This window comes from Vigna angularis, chromosome 2, assembly GCF_016808095.1.
Source record: "Vigna angularis cultivar LongXiaoDou No.4 chromosome 2, ASM1680809v1, whole genome shotgun sequence".
NCBI lineage: Eukaryota > Viridiplantae > Streptophyta > Magnoliopsida > Fabales > Fabaceae > Vigna > Vigna angularis.
Genome location: NC_068971.1, coordinates 25,965,866 through 25,991,594, shown reverse-complemented (window position 1 = coordinate 25,991,594; position 25,729 = coordinate 25,965,866). Strand labels below are relative to the sequence as shown.

Below are 25,729 nucleotides of genomic sequence, written 5' to 3'. Positions count from 1 at the left end.
GTGTTTAATTCCTCTACTTAAAGCTTGTATGAGTAATTCAACCATATCATGATTTTAGGGTTTGCTTGATATTGGGAAATATTGGGTGAATCTAGAACTGGATTAAACACCTAAAGGAAATTGTATCTAGGGATAGAACTAGGACCTTTGGTTGTCTTGAATCTCAATTCTTAAAGCGGATGAACTTGTTAGGTTTTCCAAGGGATTGGAGTTTAAGAAGTAAGTCTAGGCTCTCTCTACCAAGGGATTGGGTTTGAGTAAATTAGAAGATTGACATTGGCTAATTAATGAAGAGGAAGTGATTTTCTATACATAAGAGTGAAGTAGGTGAAATCATCCCCCAACAACATCATTCCATAGCATTTCTAATCTTTCCATTCCTAAGTGTTTGCGTTATCAAAGATCACTTTTACACTTTATGTTTTATCTTTAATTCAATTGCATGAAAACCACAAAAACATGGAATCATTCTTTAGTCTAAATTAGTTAGATATTATACGATTGTCTAGGACACGAGTCTCTTGGGAAACGATATCCGGTCTTACCGGTTTTATTACTTGAACGATTTGGTACACTTGCCAAAGTCTCAACATGCTCTCCTTTTGAGTGTCATCTTCTCTAGTCTTATCTTGAGACTAGAGTTCAGGTGGTAACATCTTCACTTATATTAGGTTGGTGAACCTTAATACTTTTAAGTGGTGTGCTTCATTTGTTTTCCATCCTCTTTCATGTCTTCCATCTTTTACTTCATCTTTTCTTCATTTCGGTTAGTTACGTTCTATGTTCTATGTGCCTACTATGTTACTTTTGGTGTTTTGTTTTTAGTTTCCTTTAATTGAATTTTTTTTTTAAAAAGCTTTAGGATTGAACCTTCACATATAAATAACCTTGATTATCTTAATGTCTAATGGAGATCCTTAAACTTGCTTAATAATTTAAACCCCATATAATCTGTAAAATAAAAATGAGTCTTTATCAATATGTATGACCAATTGATTTACTGTAATATTGATATTTATTTTCTACTTTTATTATTGTATTTTTTTCTAAAATAGTGAGTTAAATATTTAATAACAAAATAAAATTCTAAAAATATTCTATAATTTTTATTATATATGTTAAAAAGTAGTTTATAACAAACTATTAAGGAAAAATTATTAATTATGAAATATTATTTATAAATATAATATAATTACATTTATAATAATTATTAAAATTAGTTTGAGTTCAGTTTCTTTATTCAAATTAATTATATTATTTTGTGAAAAAGTATATTTTATTAAAAAGGTATAAATATAAATAATTTATATGCATTCATACACTTAAACTAATAAAACTTAAACTAATAAAATTTATTATTCAATTTTACAACATAAAATATTATTTTTTATTAGTAGTACAACAAAAAAAAAAGTTATCATATACACGTAGCTAATAATTATATTAATAATTGTAGATTATTTTTACACAAACTTGAGAACAATAAATACAAAGAAAGGTTATTGAGTAAGAAAGAGATCCACAATTATGGTTGATTATAACTTATGATATGTGTTGGAACTAAATGGTACGTAGTAGTAAACTAATAAGAACCTACTCACCAATACAATTTCTCTATTTAGTTGATTAAGTATCCAAGCAACTTTACTCAATTCGTTGTAATAAAGTCACTATGTCCCTTCTTTAAGATCAACACTAACACCTAGAGATATAACTATGTCCTAGTTATTATTCTCTCTTAACCTACTATGATATCACATGTTCCCTTGTTTTATTTGGCCAAACCAAATTAATCCCTTAATCATGATTATCTAAGAATATAAACAACTTTACTCAATTCCTTACAATAAAGTGATAATTCCTTACAATAAAATGACTCAATCTTGCATTAAGATTCAGGACCATGATAATTAGAAATACAACTTTGTTTCCAAGAGTGTTTCTCTTTGAATAATTTAGTTTAATTGAGGCAATGTAAGTATTTTCCAATATCATTCAAAATTTATAATCAAGTATTGAGATTCCTTTACCGTTAAACATTATGTGTAAAACTGAATTAAGTAAATAAATAAATACCTAAATATAGGTTCCTTTACCCTCTGCAAATCATTTTACAAAGGATTTTTTAAACCTCCACATTTAGAATCACCACAATCGATTTATGAAAGTTTTTCATAACCCCTAACATCATATTTACATTGGGGAGGGTTTTAACCTCTGCTATTATTGATTATTATTTTGTGAAGGTTTTAAACCTCATTTATTCTCAACTATTTTAATGTAAATATTACCTCCGTTTTTCACTTTTTTTGGGATTAATACCTTATTTAATTTGACAATTATAATGTAGAGGTTTTAACCTGCCTCGTTTGTATTGTTTAGTTTGTCACCATTTTAGGTGCTTATATTTTTGTCAATAATGTAACAAGATTCAAATATTGTAATGGAGACAAAAAATATGACAAATTTATTTTACTAAAGTGTTTAAATATATATCATTAAAATGTTTTATTCTTAATGTCACCATATTAACAAAAAGTAAGTTCAACTAAAATGTATTTACAACTTCATCCATAATTACTCAAAATCCATAATAGACTAAATATAGTTCCATTCTAAAAAATATCATAAACTTCCTAAATGTGGCAGTGGCAGAAGAAGCAAGGCTTAAATAATAATAATAAGAAGAAGAAGAAGAAGGAACTCTTTGAAGCCATCACGCACTGCAAATAAGTATTGTTTTGGAACTCACGTCTCTAATTCCCACTCCAAACAGTTATGGGATATTTTGTGAAGCCATCAACGCATTGCTAATAGGGTGACAACTGAATAAGTGTACCAAGCAGTATCTAGTGATAAAATAGAATTTAAACTAATAATTTGGATGAAAAAAAGAATTGCATCAAAGCAGAATAGAACAAATGTAGAAAAATCTTCATTTTATTTAAGTCAAAAAGGCTAATCCCTTAGGTGTCCCCTATGCTAACCCTTTTATTTTTGGCAAACTCTTTGTATTAAGATTTCAAAATTATCAAGTCATATTCGTAGATGATAACAAATGTTTGATTGACTTCAAGATGCATCTCACCACCAATTTTTCAATTGTTCAGTTGCGTATCTAAGTATCTTGTCCAAAAAAAAAACATTAAACACACTATAATTAGTGGTGTACATATAATACCTATATATACATGCAATTTTTAAAATGGAAAAAGCCTTGTGCCTGGTTTGCAGATGTCCCAGTATGCATCAACCAATAAATAAAATCAGCAAGAAGATACTCTTAAATTAATAATCTAAAAACTAAAAAAAAACTTAACAACCTCCACGGATATGGCATATCCGTGAACGAATGTGACACATCCGTTTAATCACATATTATCAGTTTTAATTTTCTATTGAAATAATTAAATAAATAATAATTGAATAACTAAATTAAAAAAAATTCCACTAACAAATTAAAATAAAAACTAAATTTAAATAAATCTATATATACATTTCAAATAAAAAAATTAATAAACTAAAAAACAAAAAAAAAAACAGCCAAAGCCAAAATGGATGTCCCATATCCGTTTGGCCTTGAAACGGATGTGCGACATCCGTCGACGAATATGTGACATCTGTTTCAAGGCCAAACGGATATGCGACATCCGTTCTGGCCTGAGCGGTTATCGTCTTCCTGCACACATAAAAGGTAGCACAGCGAAACACCAGCAACCCAAACATGCACACATTCAAAGTAGTAAATCAAAGATCTATGCATGCATACTAAAAACTAAAAAACGAACAGCACCTAGTAGACGAACGAAGATTTGCACCACGCACCACCAATACAAGAGAACCACCACCGTACCAGCGAAACACCACCGCACCACGAACAGCAAGAACAGCCACACCACTACACCACACCACCGCACCGCACCACGACTGAGAGCAAAGGTAGAGTTTGGATGAGAAGTTTCACCGAGAGAAAAGAGTGTGACGGAGGTGAAGAAGAAAAGACGGATCTTAAAACTAAGAGAAAACTTTGGGGGGTGGGACTGTGAGCAAAGAGTAAAAGTAAAGTACGTAGGATTTGGTAAATAACATTAAAAGTAAAAAAATAAAAACGTAAAAAGGTTAAAAAAAATAAAAGAAAAGGTTAATTTTGTAATTAAAAAAAAAATTCAGAAAATTGGAAAGGTGGAGAAAACACATAGGGAGGTGGAGGGAGCAACACCCAAATATGTCTTATGCATAGAAAATAAAGTTTTGAAAAATACGAGATATATAACAAAAATCACATGGCTTTACTAAACGAAACAAAAGGTTCTTTAAAATAATATTTACATTTAAGAATGTAAGAGTTATTAACCACTAAATCAAGAAAAAATAGTAAAAGTGTAAGAGTTATTAACCTCTAAATCAAGAAAAATTAGTAAAAGGGATAGTTTAAATTTACATATTAAACATTTTTTTTTTCACGGCGTCAATTAAAATCATTGGCCAAAATCTTTTATGCCTATTCAGGGAAAAGAATTGTAGTCGCATGAAGATAAGAAGTACAAGAAATGAATTCTTTTACAAATTCTTTATCTAATTCTCCTAACATCACAAATACTTTTTAAAATAGAGAGTTTAATCTAAAGTTCTTCATTCTCATAATAAATTGATAATAATTTCAGATATAAAATACTAGCGAAAACATATGTTTTTTTTTATGATAATAACAAACAATAACATTGTTAATTATTGTTATTATTATAACTAGCATACATAACATATGTGTATATAATTTTTTAAATATCTATAATATATTATATTATAAATTAATAATTTTAGTAATTTTATGATAATATGAAATTAAAAGAAATATAAGTAAGTTTTTTAATGTGAGGAACGAACACTACAAATATGACGAAGAACAAAAATTCTTAAAATGAATGAAGAAAAAAATAAAAAGATAACATAGATGAAAAAAAAGTAACTGCGGAAAACGTTTTATAAAATATATATTAAAATAACTGTTAATCATTCAAAGATAAATAAATAATCATATTGTAAAGTGTAAAATAGAAATAATAATTCTGCCATAAAATATATAATCCTCTTTATATATAACTAAGATTGTTATTGTTATTATTATACCTAACATAAAAATAAAAGTGATAACATTTGTGTATACACAATTTTTTAAATATAATATATTATATTATCAATTAATAGTTTTAGTAATTTTATGATAATATGAAATTTAACGAAATATAAGTAGGTTTTTAATGTAGGGTAAAACACTATAACATGATGAAGAACAAAAATTCTTAGAATGAATGGAGAAAAAAAAAGTAGCTATTGAAGAAAAAAAATGCTGAAAGAGCTTTATAAAAAAACATGTCAAAATAACTGTTAATCTTAAAAAAAAATATTTTAAAGGATAAAATAGAAATAATAATTGTGACATAAAAGGAGGAATTCTCTTTGTATAATTATAGATTATTGAATTAAAATAATTTATGTAATTTTATTATAGATACTTTTTATTTATTTTTTAAATTGTTTTACAATTAAAAAAATAATTACATTTAAAAAATTGTTAAATTTAAAGAAATAAATACTTAAAAAGTAAAATTGATAAAAAAATCATTTATATATATATATATATATATATATATATATATATATATGAAAAAACTTAGTTGGCATCTAATTTATGAAAAGTGTAACCATTCTAATCTTGATGTATATTTTATAGTGGTAAATTGGTTTCTGAATTTTGCAGTTTAACATCAAATCAAAATTAAAAAATATAATTTAATATCAAAGTAGTTTTTAAATATTATAATTTAATAACAAGATAATCTTAAAAAATTTAACGACAGAACATAATTGTTATATATATATATATATATCAACATAAGAAAGTTTAACTTTGAATCCAAAACTGTTATGAATTGAAGCAATTTTATGTAATTTTTGGAATTGAATATATTTTTGCATTTATTTTTTACAAAAATTAATTGTATCAAAATCCTCACACACTTGGCAATCTTAAATCTCAAGTTGGTCATGAAGCAACCCAAATTGTGTTAAATTATACTTAATATGTGTTTAAGAATAAAATAAATCTTAAGCAACAAGACTGAACAAAGTAGAAGGCATAATTACTCTGCGAACCAACTTTGAAAAAAATATTGATCTTTTTCCAGTTTAACATAGAAGCAGATAATGCTGATGTTATAAAGCAAAAATCCTACAGACATTCCTGTACTTCTATAATGCCCCTTATGGAAAAGAATGTCATGTCATTGAAGTTTAAGATGTAAACATTCTCTAATGCAACTAAAGTTCATAACTTCATCTCACATGTTGTAGTGTTTTTCCTTTCTTGCTTTATTTTTCTCACCCAAAGATGCTGCAAGTTGCCAAATTAGCAGCAACCTCATCCACCCAAAAATCGCTAAACAGTATTTAAATAGCAATATTTTAACCATTTTAATATCACAGTTACGTAAAAAAGAAATCTCCAGCTGGAAGCAATGCATATATGCTACTTTGTTATGAAAGAGAAAGTAGAAAGTAATTAGAGAAAATAAAGGCAAAAGCTTAACGAGGGTGACAGTGGGAAGTTGCAAAACCGTTTTGTTTTTGTATAAAAAGATAGCACTTGGCACGATCTATACTTGAGAGCGAAATATTTGGAACCTGGAAGCCTCAAACGCACTGTCACTCACGCGTATATAGGTTGCATAAACTTTTCTGTTGTTGTGTTGCTATTCATTGAGCTCAAACAATGGCGAAAATCTCCTTCATTTTCGTCTCTCTGGTTGCATTTTGGTACATCATACTCACAGGTAATAACACTGTTTCTTTTCGATTTGTAACTGAAACCTTTGTATGCATTATTTGTCTTATGTTGTTTGTAGCAGATGGTGCTCAACTTATTGTAGTGAACAACTGTGGGGAAAGTGTGTGGCCAGGGATACTTGGCGGTGCAGGGCAGCAAAGTCCAAAAGATGGTGGGATGCATCTTGGGAGTGGTGAAGAAATTGTGCTTGACGTACCAGAAAAGTGGTCAGGGAGAATTTGGGGTAGGCAAGGTTGTAGCTTTGACAGTGATGGAAATGGGCACTGTGTCACTGGTGACTGCAATGGGAAGCTGCATTGTAGAGGGCAAGGAGGATTGCCACCTGCAACAGTGGTGGAAATGACCCTTGGATCCTCCTCCTCCCCTTTGCACTTCTATGATGTGAGTTTGGTGGATGGCTTCAATTTGCCAGTTTCCATGAAGCCCATTGGGGGTGGAGTTGGGTGTGGAGTGGCATCTTGTGAAGTGGATTTGAATATTTGCTGTCCATCAGCACTTGAGGTGAAGAGAAATGGCAGAGTTGTGGGGTGTAAAAGTGCATGCTTGGCTATGCAATCAGCTAAATATTGCTGCACAGGGAATTATTCTGACCCAAAAACTTGCAAGCCTACTCTTTTTGCTCATCTCTTTAAGGCTATATGTCCTAAGGCTTATAGTTATGCATATGATGACTCTAGCAGCCTTAACAGATGCAGGGCTCCAAGATATGTTATCACCTTCTGCCCTCCTCCACTGTAAAGGGATTCATGATGACAAAACTGAAGTTGAAGCTGCTGTTGGAGAATTGCAAAGATCATCAGTTATCTGTGAAGAACTGTTTTCTGAATATTTTAGTTCTGTTTTTTAATCTTCAATTGTCATAGTTATCTCTTTTTTAGAGTCTTAATAGTCATTGTTCTTTGCCATCAAGGTAGTTGAAACAAAGGGTAGATTGATAAAAACAATATTTCACATTTTTGCTCTTACTGTTGATAGTGCTTTGCCTTGTATGAAGTTAACTTGGGAATAATAACCTGTAAACTGCACATTCTATACTCACATTATTACAAGGGACCAAATATTGGAATCATGTGACCAACCTCTTGGAACCAGAAAAAAGGGGAAAGAAAATCTGAGCAGCATCATCTGCAATAAAAATTACGGACAATAATATACCAAAATGTTCCATTTTTTTATCTTACTGTTACCACCATTTGCTTCCATGAAAGTTTCATTAAGAAAGATGGAAATTCAATGAATAGAAGCTTTTGCTTATTAGAATTCTAGCAGGTTTTGTACACCAAGAATCTTACCATGCTGGGTCATGTACAATTTGATACACCAAAAAATAGTATATCTCTTCGATACGAGTGCAAAATTTAGTCCTCACGACTTTATCTTTTAAGACACGTCTCAAGCAAGAGAGAGAAAAAATTTATTCAACATTTTCTCCTCTTTATAGGATGCAAAACTTTTGGTATGAGTCATGTGGAATCATTACTTTGCATTTGGTTATTCCATTAGCCTCATCTATGCAGGGCTTTCATCTTGTTATTATCACTTTACATTCTTCTCCAATAAGAGATACGTCAAAATGAGGATTCCCTCATTGATTTACTGAGATTTTTAGATGATTTAAAATTAGGAAAGAGGAAAAGAAGATCTTCATCATATACTACCATCTTCTTTTAGGCTATATTTGGTATTAGATATGTCCTAGGTTGTTCCATGTTGGAAAACAAGAATTGTTCTTCATCATGAGAACATTCTCTAAAGTAGGATGGATTGAAAAGCAGAGAACATAGAATAACATTTCACATTTTTGCTTTAGTGATAATGACGCTTTGCCATATTCATAGTTTAATATATTTCAATAAATTGGGATTGGGAATAGTTGGTAGCCAATGTTTTTAAAATTAGACTCATTTTAGAGATCCAATATATATGTATATATTGGACAGGTTCATTGAGATCGTTAAATAATAATATTGGAAAAAAACTTAGAGACAATGGGATCGTTCCCTTGTATGATAAACTAAGCAATTCTTTTTTGCTTTGGATCCTCCGAACAGAACCTGCAATACATGAAAAACAAAGACAAGGTGACAATAAACTAATCTCCAAGACTTTGCTTACAATAGTAAATGTCCCTTACAAACAAAGTCAAATCTCAGAGGAAACAATCTTAGCAGAAGAAAGATGAGTCTGAATGTAGATGTTGAAGAGTTGGTGACTGAAATGGAGGAAGTACCCACTTTTGCTCCATCTATACCAGTCCCCAATGTTCAAGAAATTGTAAGGAATAATCCCCTGCAGGTTCCTCAAAGATATGTGAGGAGTAATGAAGAACTGGAAAAAGTCAATCACATGCCTCACCTTTCATCTGAGGTACCTGTCATTGACTTAGCACTGCTCTCATGTGGGAACAAGGATGAGTTATTGAAATTGGATGTAGCATGCAAAGAGTGGGGTTTCTTTCAGGTAATTTCTTATCAACACTACTGTCAATTACTTACAAATATGCACAAATGGGAACTTACACAAAGACAAAGAGCACTTCTACATATATTTTTTTTTTTAACAATAGTGCCACTTGTTCAGAGTATACTACAATCACTGTAACTTTTAGAGACATAGTAAAACCATTCATGCATCTTCATTTAGACAACTTAAACTTCAGTATAACCAATTCATGAGATAATATTTTTAAAATCTCTAGTTTGAGTTTGAATTCTATACTAAGGAGAAATGAACAAGATGAGAAGAAAATATGAAAATTTTACAAACTTAGTATGTTACCATTGCCATGATGATCATTTGACCTTATAATTCCAATACCTTTAAACTACTTAATAGGATTAATCATATAGATTTATGAAAAATCTTTTTGGGACAAAAATTTAAATCAAGTTTATCATCCTTCAAATAAGAATGACATTTACTATCAATCTTTCAAATAAGAATGAAACTTAAATCAAGTTTGTCACTTTAGAGCCTTCGGTTTTGGCTTTTAAAAGATATAAAAAAGAAAGAGTATTTAAACTATCTTAAACCTCAATTCTTAAATAATGAGACTATCATGTGTGGTATGAACATATACATATTTATAAATACAGACCATTGTGTGCACTTATTAATTTAAATGTGTATTTAAAGTCGAATTTACCTAGATAAATATAAACCATCTGATCTTCATCCAACTAACTCTGTGAATGTGTGAACTTCCTAAGGAATCTGGATGTGTCTTTTCGTAATAGCTAAAATGTCTGGAATATTGATGAGAAGAAGTTTGTTTGGTTTTCATGAAATGCTGCTTGAGATTGCAATTACTTTTGGCTGCAGATAGTAAATCATGGTGTTAAGAAAGAGCTGGTGCAGAAAATGAAGGATGCAGCAGCTGAGTTTTTTGAACTTCCAATAGAAGAGAAGAAAAAGTATGCAATGGAATCAAACGATATTCAAGGTTATGGGCAGGCTTATGTGGTGTCCGAGGAGCAGATACTAGACTGGTCAGATGCATTGATGTTAGTCACATGTCCCACCCGATACAGGAAACTTCGACTTTGGCCAAAAACTCCAGAGGGATTCATGTAGGTGCTCCTCTCATTTGGAAACTATGTACACTACTTTTGATCACTTGACGAAATTCATCTACTAATGCAGGGATGTAATAGAAGCATATACAAGTGAAGTTAGACGAGTTAGTAAGGAAATACAAAGTTCATTGTCAGAGATCATGGAGACGCAGAAGCATGTTTTTCTCGGACTGCATAAAGAATCATTGGAAGGTTTTCGAGTGAACTATTACCCTCCTTGTAACACACCTGAGCAAGTGCTTGGTTTGAGTCCACACTCTGACACAAGCACCATCACCTTGCTTATGCAAGATGATGATATAAATGGGTTAGAAATTCGACACAAAGGAGGATGGGTGCCAGTGACTCCAATATCAGATGCTCTAGTTGTCAATGTTGGAGATGTTATTCAGGTACTAAATTATCTCTTTATATTATAAACAAAAGGTTAGTTCTTTAATCATTTACTCTTGTGAGTGTTTTCCTTCTGCAATCATTGCAGATCTTGACTAATGGGAGATACAAGAGTGTAGAGCACAGAGCAGTGACAAACAAGAACAAGAAAAGGATTTCTTATGCATTGTTTGTGTGCCCAGAGGATGATGCGGAAGTTGAGCCCCTTGATCATATGATAGATGCTCAAAACCCCAAGTTGTACCAGAAAGTGAGGTATGGAGATTATTTGAGACAATCTATGAAGAGGAAAATGGAGGGAAAAACACACATTGATGTGGCAATGTTAGAGCATTCTGATACCAGGAATGGAAACAACTGACAAAACAAAACAAAACTTACACCAAGTCCAATTTCTCGATTTACGAATTGTGTTTGTATTGTAATAAGTGGGAAGAAATATTCCTTGACATCAAACATTTCCATGAACATTGTCTGAGAACTGCTTTGCATATATAATAAAATATGATATTATAATACTAATAATAATAAATATAAATAAAATATTATAAGAAAATAATAATTTATAAATACATGAATGAGAGTTGAGTCTGTGCTCTCTTAATGCAAGTCTTGTCACTCTTATTCTATCAAATTCCACAAAGCTTAAATTCTCATCTTAGCTTTTCCTTAGAAGGATAGTACTTTCCTTTCAAACAAATTGAGTCTTAATGCTGTCACTTCCAGCCTCACCAAACATGAGGTTTTTCTTTTCATGGTCTCAGACTATACATAATCGTACTCAGATTATTTTTCTTTTTACAGAAAAAAAGAAGAAGAACGAGTTAAAAGGTTCAGTTGTAAAAGTTATGGAAAATGTGTGAAGGAGCAGCAGTTGTTATAGATTTTATATTAATTAGAAATAATACGAATTTACACGTATAAAAAAAATCTTATTTTATAAATTAATTATGAAATTAAATTAGATTTAAAATCTTATATGATTTCGAGGATATGTGAATGTACAAGTTTGAGCAACGAGAGAGAGAATTTAGCCATTGATCACAAATGAAGAGATCGAATGGGTGAAAAAAAAGAAAAACATGTATATTTCATACAATAGATGAGAGGGTTTTTACAAAAGAGAAAAAAATACACTTTTACATAGAGATATATATATATACGTAACAATGTGGGTGAGTTATCAACAAAACAAAGTTGCATAAAATTTGTTACATGTACCTAATATATCGAGATCGTATCTAAATATCAAACTCCAAAATGCAGCTATAAAACAAGTAACAAACTACAAGAAAAAACGCAATTACATACAGTCAAAGTCCGTATATAAGACCAAAAATCCATATGTAATGTAGCGTTACATACAAATTACATACAAACAAAAATTCGTATGTAAAATGGTCGTAAGTAAGTTACATATGGATATATCCATATGTAAGTTTTTTAGGATAATTCTTTTCCGAGAAAGGATGAATCCTCCTTGCCATGTTGAATCAAGTTTGCAAGAAAAAACTTGACTCAAATAAGAATGAGTTGACACAAGAGAGTGATTCAACTATCAATGACACTATGAAAAACACACAGCAGAAGTGTTGAAATGTAGAGATGATGAACTTATTTTATAAGCTAGATGTTTCTGTTGGATTTCTATATTGAGTGTATAATTCTCCATTTATATTGAGAAACTTCATTGCAGCCAAGGAATGACAACATGAAATTTCACTGATACTCAATTTCCTACATGTGCATAAAAATCGTTTATATTGACGACAAACTTATCTCCACTGTATGACACGTGTCGAACTTCAAATATTTTGTTCACTGACCAGTTGTGAAGAGAAAAAACAATAATAATGAACCAAAAAACAAATTTAACATAATTCACAAGTAATAAATGAAGTTTACCTAAGAATCTAATATTTGATTAACTGTGACTCCTTTTGAAATCTAGTTTGGATTTTGGGACAAATGGATCCTTAAAATGATTGTATCTTTAATCTATTTGTTGCCCATCTTTACATGATGTAAACCCAGATGTCCTGCAACATGGTATAATAGGTTTACTCCAGGTGTGAACTAGTACACTGTTGAAGGCCTCACATAAATTAACATGTGAGTGAACCTTGATCTTGACCAATATATAGAGGAGATCATGTAAAGAAATATTAACATTAATGAAAACATAAATTATTGTTAAGTTATACATACAAAACTTGGAGGAATAACTATCAAATGCTTAAAAGCCTCATGGTTCAACTCATTTATCTTTCTCATCTCCATCTCCCAAGTTTGTGGATGTGTCGATGTAGTTGCCCTCCACATTAGACGCTTAAGATTTTTTCCAGGATATTTCTTTCTAAAGTTGGTATACAAGTACCTTACACAAAATCTTTAGTCAACTCCATATAGCAGTTCTTGTATAGCTGGAAGTAGGCCCTTTGGTTTTAATTGAATAAAGTGCAAGGTCTACATAATGAAGGTTGAACTCTATATAATGAAGGTCGAGCTCTATGTTCTCAAGGTCATCTTTCATAGTATTAATGAACACCATTAATAATATACAAAAATTACAAATTATAGATGGCTATTACCTTTTTTTGTCTGATATAAAAGTAAATGATGAACATACTGGAGCCCTACCAAGGTCATCAATCAATAGCTCCATGAATTCTTGTTCTCTACTTCAATCATAACATATGCAATAAGCAACATTTGGTTATTGACATCTCGTCCAACATCTGTTAACAACTCTCAACCATACTTCCCTTTCAAGAAATCTCCATCAAATCCAATTATTGGCCTGCATGACACAAAATTATTATTTACGAATTTAATATTTCTGTCATTTTGCAACGTATAACTTTTGATGGCTTCTAAAAGGTCTTGCCTTTTAGGAAAATATGTCCCAACTTCCCATTTAAAATCAAGCATACTTTTTGCCATACAAAATGTTCCAAACTTTCCATAACCCTATATATCTTTATGTTCTTCATCACTTTCTGGTCCATTAACTAATTCTTCAGATTTTCAATCATCATCTGAAAAACCTCTCTCATTCCCCCAACTTACATTATAATCGAAGTTGTTTTCTGATGTCTCACTCCAACATGGTCTACCAAATTCATGTGAAAGATTGTGGCTAAGATCACACTTATCATACTAGTTTTAGCATGTCGTCTCACCTTTTCGAAACTTATAGAATTGATATTTGTTTGGTAGGTGTGGTCTGAAATATGTTGGTACTACACTTTACTATTTTATTATAATTTCTCTCGCATCTTCATCTATAGTTGTTTCCAAATAAAATTCGTTTTCGCCTTTCGTTCAAATTTGGGTTTTCGTCTTCAGTAGGTGCTGAGATTTTCAAAAACGTGCAGAGTTATTTTCTTAATCTTCAACACATGATGTCATAGACTTTGAATCATCCACTAGATTGGTTTTTTAATGTTGAAACTAATTTGAAGAATTTGTGTAGTCCTTAACATGATTTATTAATAAAATGACTATCCTGTGATCCTTTAACTGGGTCAAATTGCATTGTGATTTGAGTAGTTGAGCTCACCTTGTGATATAAAAATTTGTTCTTGAATGTGGACTATATTTTTGTTCTTTTTCTGTAGTTGGATTGTTGGTTATTAGAAACAAGTTGCTTTATTATAAATTACATGTGAAACAAAGAGTATTGGATTTTCCAATGAAAGTGATGCACAAAATTATACAAAAATTGTGTTATTAGAGGCATGCATAATAGTATCTATGAAATGTTTAAGCTATTTCCTCTTGTGAAACAACTTGTAAGTTGTTTTTGTTTCAAAATTTATAGAAAGTAACATGTACTATATATGTTTGAAAACACCATCGAGCATGTCGATATAGTCATTATGTCTATTCGATTACATATCGATTACATATGGAGGAAATGAAGGATGCAATATCTGAGTTTCTCAATCTTCTAATAGAAGAGAAAAACAAGTATGCAATGTCATCAGATGAGATACATGGTTATGGTAAGACTTACACAATTTTTGGGGAGAAGACACTAGACTGGTCAGATACACTGATGTTACACACATACCCCACCCAGTATAAGAAGCTTCAATTTTGGCCAAAAGCTCTAGAGGGATTCAAGTAGGTGCTCCTCTCGATTGAAAACTTTAAACACTACTTTTCATCACTTGACGAAATTCATCTACTAATGCAGGGAGGTAATAGAGGCATATACAAGTGAAGTTAGATGAATTAGTAAGGAAATACTTAGTTCATTGTCAGAGATCATGGGGATGCAGAAGCATGTTTTTCTCGGATTGCATGAAGAATCATTGGAAGGTTTTCGAGTGAACTATTACCCTCCTTGTAACACACCTGAGCAAGTGCTTGGTTTGAGTCCACACTCTGACACAAGCACCATCGCCTTACTTATGCAAGATGATGATATAAATGGATTAGAAATTCGACACCAACAAGGATGGGTGCCAGTGACTCCAATATCAAATGCTCTAGTTGTCAATGTTGGAGATGTTATTCAGGTACTAAACGATCTCTTTATGTCATCACAAAAGGTTAGTTCTTTAATCATTTACTCTTGTTGTGAGTGTCTTCCTTTTTCAATCATTGCAGATCTTGACTAATGGGAAATACAAGAGTGTATAGCACAGAACAATGACAAACAAGAACAAGAAAATGATTTCTTATGCATTGTTTGTGTGCCCACATAGTTATGTGGAAGTTGAGCCCCTTGATCATATGATAGACGCTCAAAACTAGGAATGACAACGGATCGGGTCAAGCACGATACTCGACACACTACCTGCACGGATATCCGTTTAGAAAATATCCTCGAATCTTTTAAAACCCGCAAATATTTGCGAATAGTTGCAAAAAATAAAATAAAAAATTTTATACATTTTTAAAATAAAATTTAAATAAAATTATAAAAAACATATATAATATAATATAAATTAAATTAAATATAAATATAAATTTAATTTTAATTAAATTTAACCTAATAAGATATAATTTAATTTTTCTTAATTAAATTTAATTAAAAAAATATATAAATTAATTATTATTATTATCTTTTTCGGTTAATGGGTACCACGGGTACCCGACTTATTTAGAAACGAGTACTAAAATATTCATTATTCGCTATCCACGGATAGTAAATATTTACAGATAGTGATTATCCGTCACGAATTTTACTCAGCGATACCTGTATCTGCGAATTTTTTTATTATCCCTCCTCAAAACACTAAGTTGTACCAGAAAATAAGGTATGGAGATTATTTGACACATGCTCTTAAGAGCAAATTGAAGGGAAAAACACACCTAAAAATAGCAGTAAGAGATGGAGGATTCTGATATGAGAAATCAAGATGATTAAGAAAGGAAAGTAGCCGTAAGAGAAAATGGGAGAAGAAAATAAATTTTAGAAGTACTCCCTCATGTTAGAGTCTCCACTCTCTTATTAATGCAAGTCCATATCACTGAAATTAGATTTCATTCTAAACCAATTTTGTAATCTCAGCTGTTACTCCACAAATTTTGCAAACTTCATTTCAGTTTTCCCTCAGTAGCATGGCACTTTCCTTTATCCATCTCTAAACCGACTTAATCACTGATTGCATATTTATCTTGACACTCATATATATATATATATATATATATATATATATATATATATATATATATATATATATATATATATATCTGTTGAGTTGTAATGCTGTCAGTTCCATTGGAATCTTGCCAGCGAGAAATTACTGTATGAACTGACACTATCACATGTTCATGGTTTGGACACAAATATGCACTTCACATAATAGATTTTTTCAAGTTACAGGAAATAATTAATTTTTTTTTGGATATACATCATATGAAGATTGATCAGAACAATTAACATGTTCCAATTCCAAACCATACAATTTATCCTTCCAAGTTCCCTCACAAGATTTTAGGACCACTTCTCTATGTCCCTCTAGAATGTATAGCAGAGCTGTGTTCTCTACACATTTCATAATTGAAAATAAACTTCAAGACATACACCAGTAATATAATATTGGCCATCACAATCAATCAGTCTAACACAGTTTGTAAGGGGTGGACTGTGTCGGGTTCCATCTACACTTTTTTTATGTGCTGTAAAAGGAAGAGAAATTTTTGCATCCAATATTTGCACCTTTTCATCAGAGATCTCATTATATTGTAGGATGTATCAAGTATCTTTTTCTTAAAATATTCTAAATTAATTGACATGATTAGAAAAAGTAATAAATATTACAAATTAGTGAAATAAAGTATTTCTCTTTCAATATGATCAGAACGAATACCAAAGTCTCACTCACTCCTGTTTTGGTATAAATTAATTGACATGTTTTGGTATTTCTCTTTCAATAAGATTAATTAACTTTGAAAAGAAAATATGAATAATTTGAAAAAAGTAATACGAATTACTGAAAAAATTATCTTAGCTAACTTCCTTATAAAAAATACGAACTAGTTGAAAAAAGATTTGGAAATAGGAGAGTTTGATACATATGGCATCTTAGTGGTCCCCCTGTTTGTCAGTCTCAAACCTGTTGGTCAGAATAACAGGTGGTAGCAGAGGACCACAATGCCTTAAAACATAAATTCCAGCAATTTCACCACATTATTCAAATTCCAATACACACAAATGGCAATGGAAATTCATGACAATTTTGGGCACACTTGGCTTCCAAATACAAAACATTAAATGAATGTCCACATTTGCCAAGTCCCATTTTCCTTCTCACAGATAATTTATTAAAATATGGAATTTGGTCTTTGGAACCCAATTAGTGTGCAGAGAGTCTCTAAATCAAACTACAATTAGCACTTTTTCTCATGTAACATGAAATTTGCCTTGCCAAAGATAAACTAACACCTTACAGCAAAAGCAAAAAAGACCAACAAAAACATAGAAAGGGCATGCAAGAATGTAAGTTTCAGGTCTCAGCTGTGTCTGAGCTTATTACAGAGTCTTCCATTGAAGAGATAGGTAGTTTGCTCCCTGAGCTCAGTTTGTGCACATCCTGGCTTGAGCAAATGAAGATTCTTCTCACCATGTTACAGAATTCACTACAAGAACATAACAATGATATCAATCATCATACTTGATATTTATATTAACGGTAAGAAAGAAGTTGTTGCATGAATAATTGGTTACTATTCTTGGACATTGACTAAAGATACAACATGTGAGATTGAATCAAGTTTACTAAGTATCAAAGTCAATTAAAAGTTTATCTTAAAAAGATTTGTTATTACACTTTATCTCTTCACTATTCTAACTAAAACTCATCCATATTTCTCTAACACCTTTTTCAACATGTTCTTTGGTATAAATGGAAATGTGTTGGAAACTGCAATTTTGTAGGTCACTTTATTTAAAGAGCCTCTTTCTGAATTTATATTAGTGTCAGAAGGAATATTTTATAGTGTGTGTTGTTAACACAGATCATTTTTCCTCATTAATAGCCATTCGTCTCCAGTATCTCTGATACTTCTCTCTCGTATATTCTTCTCTTTTACTCACAAGGATGTATGCATGTTCCTATTAAGTTCTAAAACTTAACGGTTAAGTGCATATTTCTTAATAACTTCTACACCCTCAACTTTTTTATATATGATTTTCTTATTTTGTTCATTTTCTGCATTACCTATTCTCAGCACTATTTATTACTGTGTATAAAGAGATACTCACGGCCACGGATCATCACCAACAAGCATCATATCCCCTTCATCATCAGTGAAGACAATTTCCCACTTGTTCCTGTGTTGAAGCTGTCCCTTTATGTCGAACATCTTCTCCAATTCATCTACAAGTTGTTCATATCCATCCAATGTGGTCAAGTCCACAGCACGACCCACTGCAACCCCCTGCATTTGAACCTTTTTTTGGCATTGGAACCCAACAAAAAGGCTTACGTCAGTAATTTTTCATACAACACTATAAAACACTAAATAAACAACACATGCGACTTGTCAACCACCTTAGTGCAACTTCTGCTACAAATTTGCTTGTTTTGAGTCTCTTTTGGCGATACTTGTAGCTGTTCTTGTTTCCATTCTTTAGAAGCCTTTGAGATATCAGACTCATGGTTTGCATCAGTTCTGCCCTCAGATGTGACTGCAGATGCATTATCTACAGAAAGAGAGTTGCTCCTTGTATGATCAATAAGGTCAATCCCAAACAATCTGCAGCCTGTTGCAGGCTCTACATTGCTGATCTCCTTATCAACCTGGTCAAGGCAATGGTCATTGTTCAATCTTTCCGAGTGAATTTTTGAAATAGGAGAAGCTGATATACTCTTGCTATCATCACTTGTGTCAAGATATAAATGAGAAGGAGAAGACAGCCAACTTGCTTTTCTCTGATTCATTGATATATTGCTGCTGCTGTTATTGTTATGATGCCACATGTGAGCAGTACTTTCACTCCTTTTGCTTTCGGTAATAACACCAAGTTGTGTAATATCTGACTGTGTCAGACCAGGATCCCAGAAAGTAGGAGCAATTAATGGTGTGTCTCCTTCGAAAGTGAAATACCAGTGTCAAGAAAGATTGATCAATACAAGACTTGGGAGTGAAACATCAATTTCGACCCTGAAATTAGCACCACCTGGAACTTTGGTCCTTGATATATTATGAAAAACAGCAACTTAGTCTTTTAAATTCAAACCACTAGTCAGTTTAGTCCTTGATATTATGAAATGGCAAATTTAGTTCCTGAGTTAAGCTGTAGTTCAGGACTAGATTCTCTTTGTTGGGAACTAAATTGACTGATAATTCCAATCATAGAGACTAAATCGACCAGGGTTATCAAAGTTACGAATTAAACTTTCTAATTCATAATTACGAACCAAGTTGATTGGTCATATCAAATTCAAGGACGAAATTGATGCTTTATTTAGAACTTGAAAGGATTGAAAGAGGTAATTCCTCACCAAGATCTGGAACTTCAGTTGCTTGTCGAGGCCTTTTATTCTTTAGAACAACAGGTTGAGATGACATTGTTGTAGGTACAGAAGCCAGAATGGGTTCTATCTCCCATGGTGAAACTCTATCAGGTCTTGGAAAAGATGGAGTTTCATCCCATTGAACCTAGAAATAGAAGATAAGAATAGATTCATACCACAGAGCCACAGGAAATAACTATGGTGAGTAATTGCAAATACAAAAGATCACAATACCTTGAGTGATCGCCATTTTGAATTTACCCAATGAGGGGAAATATCCTCAACTCCAATTATTGTGCCCGAAATTCTGATAAACCGTGTTTAGAACATCTATATGAAAATGTCACACCACAAACACACAAGCTGGAGCAGTAAATTTTGGTACCTTTTGTCTGTTTCAGTAGAATCATCCCCTTCAAGCCTCATCTTCAATCTCATGCCAACATTACATTTTTGGTTGATAGCCTCTAAATACTTGTTCACACTTACAATAAACTGGCTTGTCCTACGCAAGCAAAATCTCCACATCAACAATCTTCCTTTGATGACTCAATAATAGTAACATTATAGTATGTCTTTCTAGTTATGTTTGCAACAAACAAACGACAGTATACATTAGATTTTCTACTTTCTACTTATATTGCAACAATTAGAATTTTTACCTTGGCTTATAATATACAACAAAAAGAGTCTGAGTTGCTACAGCATGAGATGCAGTTGCGAGAACTCCTAGGTGCATGCTCTGACTAGAAATTACAGATGATGGCATGCTGCTTTGAACAGGAGTAAGACGCCTCACTCCAACTCGCAGTTCTCCATTGCTCCCTCTACACACAAAATCTTATTTAACTAAAGCTTGTACATTCAAAGTGACAAAAGTATGGTTTTATAGTTAAAGATTATCTTCTGAACCATGCGAAGGAAATCAAGAAAAATGGAAAACATCAAATCAAATGTGTGTATGTGTGTATGTACCTCAGAAACACAAAGGTGTCTCCAGCAACTAATCTCTTGGAAGTCACAAAAGTACTCCATCCGGTTGTGAGCAAGTGTCTACGCGGTTGACCTGGATGGAAAGGAAAATAGATTAAAGGCAGCAACATTAGGCCACTACTAACCACAAAGCAAGACCCAAATGAAAATTTTCCATATCTTTTACCTCTAAATATATGCTTAAAGCGCCATTCATATCCATGAAGATCCTTAGCAACCAATTCTTGAGTTGGGGTTGATTTCGACATGTCCTGAGATGAAAAGAAAAAGGTTAGAACATAGTCTTTGTAAACATCACAAGGCAACCTAGAATTGGTGATGGAACTAAATAAAATCAACAAAAAGTTAAACCAAAGAGATAGTGCTATTACCAATGCTGGAAGACATTCAGTGGCATGCTTCCGAAGGACAGAAAAGCCACCATGAGTGCTTGTATCAGAGGCGGTTAAGACCTTGCAGAAGGAGTGAACTCTTGGCCTTGGAACTTCAGAAGGGCATGGATCAGGGCTTGTAGGCTCAGTTTGCTAAGACATTTGTTCCATTAGAAATCTAAATAATAGAGAAAAGAATCTAAGGTTGACCATGAATTTTTGAGAATCATAAGGGGTAGCTACATCCTTACATTATTTTCCGGTACCAGAGTAATCTGTGCATAAACCTCATCTGTTTCTGGTTCGGCCTATACATGTCAAAATCAAGCCAACTTTTAGTTTTCCATCCAACCTTTTATGACATAATTCAAGCCAATCTAATCATTTTATCAGAAACCAAACAAGATATCTATGAAATAGAAATAAGGAAATTTAAAATAGGAAATAGAATCAGAAGGAGAACACTTAATTAATAAAGAACTCAAGACCAAATTTTGCATGATAACTACAAAACCAAGATGAACACTTGACCTTTTTTTAAGAACCAAACAAGATTTTTCATTTTATTTTCCTTTTCCCTCGAAAAATACGGGTGAAGAAAAACGAAAGAAATTTAGATCAGAAAGAAAATTACCAATAAATGGACGTTGACGACACGACAAAGGATCTCGGAGGGAAGTTTGAACAGTGGAATCCTTTGATTTAGTTCCTGATTTGTTGATACTTCTAACTACAGCCGCAAAAGCATATAAAGTTAAAAAGCAGTTAAACAAAATTAGAAAGAAAAAGAAAAGCCTCAACCAAACAAACATGCATCCAACAACACCACCACCAACATTCTGAGACAACCTACGACCCCAGATAAAAAAACATAGATTTTTCCTTAAGTAACTAAAAACCAACCTGTTCCATGTGTCCCTGAGGGAAGTAGAAGACCCTTTGGCCTGCACGAGGAATTTCCACATGGGGTCCTGCACACGCCTTCCACAGCTGCTCGTAGAGCTCATCTCCTTCACCACGGTGCAACGACATCGTTTAAAGCTGAAACCAAAAACTGCTGATATTGCTGTTTGGTGGTGGTTTTGATTTTCAGTTGAGAGATGTTACTTGGATGAACTAATCTAAATCCGTGACATCATTCATGATTGTCATAAGGGTGTGGAAAGCAAAGTAGTAGCAGTAGTGATGATGATCACCGTGTGATGGTGTCACAGATGATAACTGAAGCGAATGATTATGCGTTGACAGGGAATTTATGAGAGGAAGCAGCTTTTGGAATCGTGTCTGCTATGCTACCTCCTGCTACCGTTACAGACAGCTCTGTCTTTCTTTCTCTTTCTCTCTCTATATATCTATATGTGTATATACACTCCGTATCTCTTTCTGTAAGGAAACGGCGTTCCTCGGAATGCTACCACATAACTACTCCGTTGGAAGGTGTGACCATTTTATAATAAGACCCTGTCATAATCCTTAGCCTTGTGTTGTGGCGTAGCACCTGTGGACACTGTTTCTAACTATTACCAACATCCAGTGAAAAAATCTTATAAAAACATTTTTATTAAAAATTACTTATTTATTTTAAAGGAATCTTACATTATAATGTGACATTACATCACAATGCAAAAGTTTAATAATATTCATATTATTATAATTTTTATTTCAACTTTAATTTCTGTAGTTTAAATAATATATTGAAATTAAAAAATACTCATAACATTCACGAGTTTCTTCAAGTTTTAGAATTTTAATTTTAAGACTTTTTATATTACATCATCATATTCTCATATATTTGAGAATAAAAGGGAATAAAATATTTTGTCAGAAAAAAAATATGAATTGAGAATAAAAAATAAACATGATAAAAGTGAATAAATAAACAAACAAATTGAGAATAAATAAATAAAGAAATAACAGTTAAGTGAATGTTAACATGTTTGGCAGAATAAAAATTAAGAAATGGTTTTTAAAGTAGAATTAATTTAATAAAAGATAAAACAATTAGATTCTATAACTACCCAACCTACTAAAGTCAATTTATAATTAATTGTAATTGGATTTGAACAGCAAATTAAAGTAAAAGTCTGGAATAAATTTGTACATACAATAGATTTCCAGCATTGACAAGTTAGTAATTAGTAATTAATACTTGGTTTAGATATATAGTGTGAAAGTGAAGGTGTGAAAAAACAAAGTGAAATTTCAGATATATTGAAAAAGAGTATCAATCAAACAATTTATTTATTATTTTAATATTAACTTGTATTTATTATTGTTATTAATATAATAAAAAATAAAACATTCATAATCGAATTTAAAACTTTTTTTTATCAATTATATAAATAACATTTCAAAATACCCATTTTTTGGTACATGATTGAAGATTTGTTAAGTTAATCTTCTCCTAAAACTCACCATATATGCCGATCCAAACAGAGTCTTAATGGAACTGCACAGTAATAAGAGCAAAAGTGGGGTCTCTTACCTTAAAACTCACCATTAATTTACCTAAAATTTTATACTTGCCAAACAGGGCGTAAGAATCTATACGCACTCATGCTATATTAGACTGGAGAATAAATTACATTAATTGCTTTTAAAATCATGTAAAATTACACAAATACTTTTTCAACAGTTCATTATAGGATATAGGCTATAATAGTTCTAAAGTACTTAGTTTGGAAAAAATATTTTTTTTAATGTATTAAAATCTTGATTCTGGAAATCATAAACTAATTGTGATTACTGGAAATTATTAAATTTCATTTGATTGATAAAAAAGAAATACCCTAAGAAATATTTGCAAATATTTTCTTGAAATAATGTTATTTTTATAATATATTTAATTTATTAATGAAATAAGTAAGATTTTTTAATAGGATTTTTATTTTAACTCGGGAAAGTTAGAATATAACATGTTTCCATGGGAAATATTATTAGAAAACATTATTGTTGGATAACGTTATTTTGTGTGAATATTATATATTTTTCTAATCGTAAATGAAACAGGAGAAGCTTACTTTTTGAACTTTATATCCTCATAAATCTAACATTATTCCTTCTACCACATGGACTGGTGAAAATATAAAAATAATGTTGGCTTAATAATTTTAAAACAATTAAGGAAGGCAAGCTCGAAAAGAACAAAAAACAATTTAATGTTTTAAAAAGGATTTATTTCTGTTTTAAAAACCAAAGCAGTCGGCTTGAAAAATTGATGTCTTAATATAGTGTTTGGTATGTTTGAATAAAAAGAATAAATCTAAAAATTAGTAAATACGTAAAGAAAATTGACTCACACAAGTCAACAGAAATAAGTTTTTTTTTTCTGTTTAGAAAATTATATTTTTAAATAAAAAATTCTTAATCCAATGTTATTTTTTCCTTAAAAAAATAAAATGTAAAGTATTTTTTTTTTCAATTCTAAATCAAAATGTGTTCTTGCTAAATAATGCTATCCTATTTGGTTAAAACATAAATATAATTTTATGGTATGTATACATGTTGAGAGAAAGAGAGAGAGAATTTTTATGTATTCCTTTAATGTTAAAATGTTATAAAATAGAATATGTTTAGGTTTTAGTGTTGTTAAATTATGATATTATATTTATCTAACGTTATTTCTTGTATTATTTTATTAATACATACCATTCAACCTTAAAGTATGTTTTGACTAATTCAGTAATCAGTATAATCTTAAGAGGTAACTTCATGAATAGGGAATATAATTAATTTATATAGATATCTTAACTTTTTTATTAACGAGGTTAATTTTTTAAAAAATAAACTTGCCTATAATAAAAATTGTAAGAATAGATTGAAAATTTAAATTAAGTGACTCATCTGAATTTAGATTCTTTATTAAGTTTTAATATTGTTCGTCAGTTTAGTTTTTAATATATACTAAATTAATATTTTAAAATATACTAAAAATGAATATATCAATTTAAATATATTTTACATAAAAATTCAACAACAAAAATCCGAACTTGGCTCATGTCGCACAACTCATATTTTGCATAGATTAAAAATGTGTAAATTCTCTTACAACTATATTTTTTTAATGTGTTACTATTATGTATAATGTTTTGTGCTTAATACTTTAATTTATAATTTTAATGGTTAATTATGTTTTATCCTTAATGTAATTTTGGTTTTCAATGTAATTATTTTCATTAATTGACGTAATAAATGATAAACCACGTTAAATGAATTTTTTTTATATTAACATTTGAAAAGGTTATCACAATTGTCATACCAAAAGACATCGTTAAAGAAAAACTAAATTAATATATTTTTAAATATAAGAACCTAACAAATAAAAAATGAAAATGAAAATTGTATTATAAGAAAAAAGTTAATTATACAACTACATATTATAAATTATAAATTATGTATATTTGTTGGAACTTCTGCATTTAGAAATAAAAATAAGAATTATATTATATGTTGCATATTATTATTTTTTATTTAGTTGCAATAAATTAGTGAGAATTTATGTATATTAAAACCTTTGACAGATGAAATGGTAGGCAGAATAAATGGGGAGTCCGGGCTACAGTGGTGCTAGCAGTAATA

The 25,729-nt window shown here is 31.0% G+C and overlaps 3 protein-coding genes and 1 pseudogene across 4 annotated transcripts; 3 read left to right on the top strand and 1 right to left on the bottom strand.

Annotated features, from left to right (window-relative positions):
* The first annotated feature begins 6,647 nt into the window (after positions 1-6,647).
* LOC108328499 (thaumatin-like protein) lies at positions 6,648-7,797 on the top strand. Its single transcript, XM_017562375.2, has 2 exons — positions 6,648-6,830; positions 6,906-7,797. The coding sequence occupies exons 1-2, from the start codon at positions 6,770-6,772 to the stop codon at positions 7,580-7,582; spliced, it is 738 nt and encodes a 245-aa protein (XP_017417864.1). The 5' UTR covers positions 6,648-6,769; the 3' UTR covers positions 7,583-7,797.
* A 1,051-nt stretch (positions 7,798-8,848) lies between these two features.
* LOC108327437 (protein SRG1) lies at positions 8,849-11,293 on the top strand. The gene is made up of 4 exons (XM_017561138.2): positions 8,849-9,304; positions 10,166-10,413; positions 10,487-10,811; positions 10,901-11,293. The coding sequence occupies exons 1-4, from the start codon at positions 9,023-9,025 to the stop codon at positions 11,171-11,173; spliced, it is 1,128 nt and encodes a 375-aa protein (XP_017416627.1). The 5' UTR covers positions 8,849-9,022; the 3' UTR covers positions 11,174-11,293.
* A 3,429-nt stretch (positions 11,294-14,722) lies between these two features.
* On the top strand, positions 14,723-16,170 carry LOC108327436 (protein SRG1-like; annotated as a pseudogene).
* A 1,418-nt stretch (positions 16,171-17,588) lies between these two features.
* LOC108329619 (auxin response factor 9) lies at positions 17,589-22,566 on the bottom strand. 2 transcript variants are annotated; one of them, XM_017563925.2, is made up of 14 exons: positions 22,055-22,566; positions 21,786-21,881; positions 21,403-21,459; positions 21,152-21,304; positions 20,947-21,031; positions 20,763-20,853; positions 20,450-20,614; positions 20,173-20,292; positions 20,022-20,094; positions 19,776-19,932; positions 19,197-19,360; positions 18,822-19,070; positions 18,533-18,720; positions 17,589-17,907 (listed from the first exon to the last, which is right to left on the bottom strand). In XM_017563925.2, the coding sequence occupies exons 1-14, from the start codon at positions 22,181-22,183 to the stop codon at positions 17,775-17,777; spliced, it is 1,860 nt and encodes a 619-aa protein (XP_017419414.1). In that variant the 5' UTR covers positions 22,184-22,566; the 3' UTR covers positions 17,589-17,774. The 2 variants fall into 2 exon arrangements, with proteins under 2 accessions (XP_017419414.1, XP_017419413.1); XM_017563924.2 differs by having other exon boundaries at positions 18,822-19,360.
* Positions 22,567-25,729: the final 3,163 nt, after the last annotated feature.